General features: G+C 50.6%; 1 protein-coding gene across 4 annotated transcripts in view; it reads right to left on the minus strand.

The window, feature by feature from the left end:
* The window catches only part of DHX37 (DEAH-box helicase 37), a 33,320-nt gene extending 26,827 nt beyond the window's left edge, over positions 1-6,493 (minus strand). Inside the window, exons 1-2 of one of the 4 annotated variants that reach the window (XR_011420878.1) lie at positions 6,247-6,470; positions 2,945-3,114 (exon numbers count right to left, since the gene is read on the minus strand). Coding sequence is in view for 2 of the 4 variants with exons in the window: in XM_023647318.2 (XP_023503086.1) it covers positions 2,945-3,114; positions 6,247-6,352 (276 nt within the window). In the remaining 2 variants the exon portion in view is untranslated. Of the gene's footprint in view, positions 1-2,944; positions 3,115-6,246 lie in introns of all 4 variants that reach the window. The other 3 variants (XR_002809794.2, XM_023647318.2, XM_023647317.2) reach the window with 3 other exon arrangements.
* Between the last annotated feature and the right edge of the window lie 787 nt (positions 6,494-7,280).

The raw sequence follows: 7,280 nt of genomic DNA on the forward strand, positions 1-7,280 counted from the left end.
TCCGCACCTGGGATCCAAACCAGTGAACCCCGGCCCGCCGAAGCGGAACGTCCCCACTTAACTGCTGCGCCACTGGGCCAGCCCCAAGAGTTTTTGTTTTATTATTCTTAAAATTACACATTTTATGTTTTTGTATATGTTTCATAATCAATAAAAGAAAAAACAAGTCAGAGAACAGTGGAGAAAATACTGCACAGGATGCAAAAAGGACACACTCCCCGGGGGGGCAAGTCTCCCTCACAGTGAGGGCTCCAGGGCTGAGTGTGCGGTGACCCAGCGAGAAAGCCCCACGCACATCTGATGAGGCCTCTGGACTGGGGTCCCAGTCTTCACGTCACTGCACTTCCAGTTGTACCATTTTGTTTGTGTGCAGGGCAGGCATTTAGTGGCACCCAGGCCTCTACCCACGAGGTGCCAGGAGCACCCCAAGTCCTCACAACCTAAGCGTCTTCAGACGCAGCCATGTGTTCCCAGGAGCCAAACTGTCCCGGCTGGGAATGGCTGCCCCAGACTCAAATCCCACTTTATAGGAAATTCGGAGGGCGAGGAGTGCGTGTAACTGTACCACAGAGACAAAATTTTAAAAATCCAGACCATGGGAAACTCTACGAGACAAACAACCCAATGTCTTCAACAACTAAATTATAAGGAGAATAAAGAGGTGGGGTGGGGGAGTACCTACCTATGAAAGAACTGGAGGTTTGACCCTTTACGGGATATTTGATGATCTTTTCTGAGAATTTAGGTGTGCTAATGGTATTATGGTTATTTGAAATGATCCTTATTGATCTCTTTGAATACCATGTCTTCTCAGACAAGGGAAGCAAAAGAAAAAATAAACAAGTGGGAGTTCATCAGACTAAAGAGCTTCTGCAAGGCAAAAGAAACTAGGATCAAAACCAAGAGACAACCCACCAACTGGGAGAAAATATTTGCAAATCATATATTTGATAAGGGGTTAATCTCCATAATATATAAGGAACTCACACAACTTAACAACACAAAAACAAACAGCCTGATCAAAAAATGGGCAGAGGATATAAACAGATATTTTTCCAAAGCAGATACAGAGATAACCAATAAACACATGAAAAGATGTTCAACATCACTAATCATCAGGGAAATGCAAATCAGAACTACACTAAGCTACCACCTTACGCCTGTTAAAATGGCTCTAATCACTGAGACTAAAAATAAAAAATGTTGGAGAGGGTGTGGAGAGAAGGGAACCCTCACACACTGCTGGTGGGAATGCAAACTGGTGCAGCCACTATGCAAAACAGTAGGGAGATTCTGCAAAAAACTAAAAATAGAAATACCATACCACCCAGCTATCCCACTACTGGATATCTATCCAAGCAACTTGAAATCAACAATCCAAAGTAACATATGCACCCCTACGCTCACTGCAGCACTATCCACAATAGCCAAGACATGGAAACAATCCAAGTGCCCATCACCGATGACTGGATAAGGAAGATGTGGCGTATATATATATACAACAGAATACTACTCAGCCAGAAAAAGGGACAAACTCATCCCATTTGCAACAATGTGGAAAGACCTGGAGGGAATTATGCTAAGTGAAATAAGCCAGAATGAGAAAGACAAACACCAGATGATTCCACTCGTATGTGGAAGATAAACAAGCACATGGACAAAGAAAACAGTTCAGCGGTTACTAGGGGGAGGGGGAGGGGGTGGGCACAGGGGGTGCAGGGGAGCACCTATGTGGTGACAGTCAAGAAATAATGTACAACTGAAATTTTACAATGACGTAAACTATTATGAACTCAAATTAAAAAAAAAAAAAGATCCTTACTTTAGAGCTACAAACTGAAACATTTACGGATGAATTGTTATGGATAGCGGGTTCAGTGGTGGCCCCCAAAGATAGGTCCGCTTCCGAGAAAATCATCTTCTTTGGCAAAAGGGTCTTTGCCAATGTACATCAGTTAAGGACCTTGAGATGAGAGCCTGGACTACCCAGGTGGGTTCTAGACCCAAAGACAAGTGTCCTGGGAAGACACACAGAGAGGAGGCCGGGGGAAGACAGAGGCGGGGATGGAGGGAAGTGGCCACCGGCCAAGGAATGCTGGGAGCCACCAGGAGCCAGAGGAGGCAGGAAGGACCCTCGCCCGGAGCCCTCAGAGGGAGCACGGCCCTGCCACACCTGCGCTTCAGACTGCTGGACGCCACAACTGTGACAGAATGACCTTCCGCTGCTTTAAGCCACCGAGTTTGTGGTCACCTGTTGCGGCCCCGGGAAACTAGTACAGATTTGTGCGACTGCGGCTTTGACCCAGGAGGTGGGAAAGCGACCCGCAGCGGCGATGACCCAAGGTCCACCGTGGGGTGATGACCGGTGGAGCTGGCGTCTGGGCCACAGCAGTTCCTTACACTATTTTTTCTACTTTTGTATGTTTGAATTTCCCATTACAAAATTTTTTCCTTAAAATATAAGAAAAAAAGGTTAAAATTCTCCAAAATAAAGTTAAAAAATAAAATAACACAAAATGATAGGAAAAAAAAAAGATGAGCATGTTGATTGACTGACTCCCCAGTTAACAAACACGTGACCTCAACAGACGTGGGCCCGTCCCAGACCGACAGAGACCCAGACAGCACAGCCCCCGGAGGGTGGAAGGTTCTGGAGCCGAGTGTCAGACAGGGGGGCCGCTAGGCATATGTGGCTATTTGAATTTAAGTTAATTAAAATTAAATCACATTAAAAATTCAACTCCTTCCACACTAGCCACATTTCAAGTACTCAACACCCACACGTGGCTAGTGACTACTGTACTGGACTGTGCAGACACAGAACATGCCCTGCATTCCAGAAAGTTCTACTGGACAGTCGTGCTGCAGAGACTAAGCCAGGGGATACAGGCCTCCCGCTCGCCCGGTCTGGAGGGCCGCGTGCAGACCTGGCGGGGCAGCGTACCTGGCTCTTCTTCTCCTTCTGCTCTAAGACCTTCTGCAGCACTTTCCGCTCTTTCCTGGTCAGAGGCTTCTTCTCCTTCTTCGACAGCGGAGGGGCCTTGGTCTTCTTCTTCCTCCTCCCCGGCAGAACCAGCGCGTTGCTTGCATCAACTCCTTTCAACGTGCCCTGATCTGAAAAGACACGCTGGCCTGACCCCCAGCCTCGGAGGCTGGGCAGCGCAGGCGCTGGGACCCTGGAGATTGTGCATTAAGCCCTCTTTCTCCAGCGGTCCTGTCCCGCCCCCCACAGGCCCTCCTGTCCCCCATGTGAGCCGCGAGTGCGAGTGCCGCACAGGACCCGGGGCGCAGGCCCGCGATGCACTCACTCGACCCGTCTACTTGGCACCTGCCGCAGGTCGGGCTCCGCGGCGGGCGGCTCCGGCCCCGTGTGTGTGGGGGGCCAGGAAGGAGGACGTGCTCCCCTCGGAGCGTGGCTCTGCTCTCAGCCGGCCCATGAGGTCCAAACTATTTCTGTAAGAACACTGACGTTCTAAAGAGCGTGCAGTGGACTCAGGACTGGGTTTGGTTCATACCTATTTTTAAATGTCACAGTTTGAAAGTATACGATCTAGACCAAAATCCAGCTATCATTTTCCTCTTCCACGCAGCCCACTGCAGTAGCCTGGGGACCTACGGGCAGTCCGACTCTTTTATTAACTGCTCAGGCTTTCTGCGCCTTTCTTTACGTTAAAAAGGGTAGGAGAGGTTGTGCGACCCTCATTAAGAAGAAGAAAACTTTAAGCAATGCAAGCTACCCCTTCTGCAGTTCTCAAATAAACAGAATTAAAAGCAGAAAAAAAAAAGAGCGTTATGGTGGCATTTTCCCGAGGCTCCAAATCGTGTAACGTGCGGCTGCTCTGACGGCTAAAGGAGCGTGTGCTTCCATATGCCTGTGCTGCAAAACTCCTCATTTTTAATTTCTAATACGGTAAATATCGATAGATATAACCCACACTAACAAAAGCACTCTGGGGCCCTCAAATTTTAAGAATATCAAAGTGTCCTCAGTCCAAAAAACTTGAGAACAACTGTGCGATAGGAAAAAAAAACCAGAGGATGTGAGAAAGATAAAAATAAGTGGCAGCGACAGTGGACTGGTGGCAGGGAAGGCTCTATGAAGAAGGCAATCTGATTTACGTTCTTGTAAGACCCCTCTGGCCCTTGAGAAAGGCAGGGAGACACGACGGTGACCTGCTCTGAGGTGAGAAACCACTTTCCCCAATCTTTGGGTCTAAGAGACCTCAGCCCCTCTGCTCTGGTCGCCCAGCTCCAACTGTCAGCCTGGGGGTCTCCTGTCTCACGTCCTGAGCTGTCACTGCTGTTTACAATGGATGATGCCCATCACAGACATCACATCTCAGCTTTTCAAAGAATTCCTGTTTCAGTCATAAACATATTCTCCCAAAATACCACCTCCAAAACTCTCATAGCAGGTTCCCACCTGGCTATTGCTACTGGACCCATTTTACAGAAGAGAAAACTGAGGCACAGAGATGTCAGGTGATTTGCTTCAACTCCCAGCCTATCTGCGCGACTTCTGGGGAGGGAATTCACGCTCCGGATTCCCACGCTGACATCCCTTCCTACAACCTCACGCCCTCCATGTCCAGTGAGTGGAATGCGGAACGGAGTCCGACTAGTGGGTCGAGGGAAGCAGGCTTCTCCAGGGGCTCCGGCTCCCCCTCCCTCCGTCCCCGGAATCTAGGCCCACTGTCCTAAATCGACGAGGACCTCAGGGAGCACACAGGAGCAGCTTGGAATGCGCTGCTGAAGGGGCCTGTAAGACACCTTTGAACCCACTCAATCGCTTCACCCCAACTCTCCTCTGATGCTGGCTCCATCAAGGTCCTCGACGGCCTCCCCAGGGTTACATCCAGGGTCCCTCTCTCCCTCCCTGAGCTGACAGCAACATCTGACACACACAGTGGGTCCCCCTCCATGGCGCCCCGGACACTCACACTCTCCCCCCACCTCCCAGGCTGCTCCACCTCCTCCTCATTTCCCTCTCCTCCAGGGCTGGACTCATTCCCTCAGCGAGCAAATCCAGTCTGTGGACTCTAAATATCGTCTATTCACAGATGATTCCAAATTGGCATCTCCACCGGGACGCACCTCCGAGTCAGGAGCTGCCCACCTACCCTCTTTACCTGGATGTCTAACAGGCCCCCAACCACTGGTTTCCAAAACCAAGCTCTTGGCCTCCCCCCAAGCTGCCCAGCCCTGCCTTCTGCTGAGGCTGGGCCCAACGCCTGGCAGTCAGTCTTGACATCTCCTTTGTCCTTGTGTTCGGTCAGCCAGCAAATCCCGTCATCTCCACCTTCAAGATATATCGTGAATCCAAACACCTCTCACCTCCCGTGCAGCTGTCTCCCTGGTCCAGGCACCCACACCTGCCCCAGCAAGCGGACTCAACAGCCTCCTAACCCATCACCCGGGCTCTGCTTTGCCCTCTGCTGCTTTTCCTCAACACAGCAGCCAAACTGATGCTGTCAAAGCGTAAGCGCAAGCAGTGTCCCTTCTCTGCTCTAAACGCGCCCATGGCCACCCTCCTTGCCATGACCCACAGGCCCTACATGATCCTGACCCCACTGCTAATTTCATCTCCCCTCAGCCATTCCAGCGGCCTTCAGGTCTTGACTCAAGTCATGCTTTCTCAGTGGGGCCTTCCCCGCCCACCCCAGGGAACACTGCAACCCACCCAAACACCTCTTCTGCTTTATCTTCTTAGTGATAGAACCATGCAACACTCTATATATTTTACCTGTTCATCTTTGCCCATCTCCTCCCAGGAGCATCTGAGCTCAGCAGGGCACGGATTTTTGTTAAATCTCCTCTTCTGCTATGGCTCCTACAATAGTGCTTGGCACACAGTGGGCGCTCCTACTAAAAGGAGTCTGAGTAGAAATGTCAAGCAGCCTGGAGCTGAGCACACATTGGGCTGAAAACCCAAATTTAGGGGTCACTAGCAAAGAGACTATAATCGAAGCCATCGGAATGGATGGAATGACCTCATTTTCCTGCCCAAATTCCTCATGCTGCTATACTAAGACCCCAGGTATTGTCCCAAATTCGCTGTTAAAACTCGACTGTCAGCGGCTCCCCTTCCTCTGGATCCTCCGAGAGGGGGTTCTCTCTGGTCCCCTGCCCCGGCGTCGCGGAGGCAGGGCACAGTCCGGAAGCCCGTGGGCCCCCACTGCCCAGTCCTGGCCGCGAGGCCCTGGGCGGCCGCCCCCGAAACCCAGCTCCAGTCCCGGGACACCTTACCCTCTAGTTCCAGGCGCACGGGGGGCGGCTCGGGGGGGCCCTTCGAGGGGCCGGGGGCCGCCTGCAGGCGCCCCCTGACGTTGTACCGCCGGCGCAGCTTCCCCATGGCGCCCCGCTCCCGTTCGGCTCCGGCAGAGTCTCCAGCGGCGCACCCCTAGGCCCGGCCCACGTGAGCCCCCAGACCACCCGCTCCGCCAGGAGACTTCCGGAATGTGCTCTCGCGAGAGCTGAGGATAAAAGGGCCCGCGAGGTGACGGCTGGGGGCGGGGCTAACTTAGAGGCGGGGGCGGGGCTAACTTAGAGGCGGGGGCGGAGCCTGAGGCCCCAGCAGAGGCCGCGCGCTGTGGTCTGAGTCTCTAAGACGGCATTATCTACTAATACGAATTTGGCTGTGTGGGAGTGGGAGTGTTTTGGTACCTTTTAAAATATAACCCCGCCGCTAATGCAAGCTTCTTCCCTCCCTTTTTTGCTTATTTGCATTTTCTGGTATTCCTACAAGAAACGTACATTAGTTGTGTCGTATAAAAAGGCACTAAATATTTCCACTAGAGGGATAGAACCAAGAGAAGAAGGCATCCATTAGATAACTTTAAAGCCTCATTACCACATCACACTGTCTGTAGCGCACTCGGAAATAATGTATTTTCTGAATCCTGTAATTATCTGGTAAATAGAACTGTGACATTGTGTCGCCTTTTTTCTGTTAAAAGCATTAACTCGTTAAGGGCAAAGATTTAAATTATATCACAAAAGAATATGAAGGCACTAAGAGTTATTTTAGAATTTTAGAAAGGATAACGTTATTTTTTTTAATTACTTAAAGATACTGCCCGAGGAAAAACCTTTGAAGACACGAGAACAAGGTCTGGCTGCAGAGTAGGCAAGCAATGAATAGTTGGAGAATGAGTAAATGAATGAATAGCGTGCCTGAATTTGGATAAATTCCCCTTCTTCCCTGAAAAACAAAAACAGACTACCACAGCACACTGGTGGTGCGTGAGAGGATTTAGATAGTATACATATGAATACATTCT

Source organism: Equus caballus, chromosome 8 (assembly GCF_041296265.1).
Source record: "Equus caballus isolate H_3958 breed thoroughbred chromosome 8, TB-T2T, whole genome shotgun sequence".
In the NCBI taxonomy this organism is placed as follows: domain Eukaryota; kingdom Metazoa; phylum Chordata; class Mammalia; order Perissodactyla; family Equidae; genus Equus; species Equus caballus.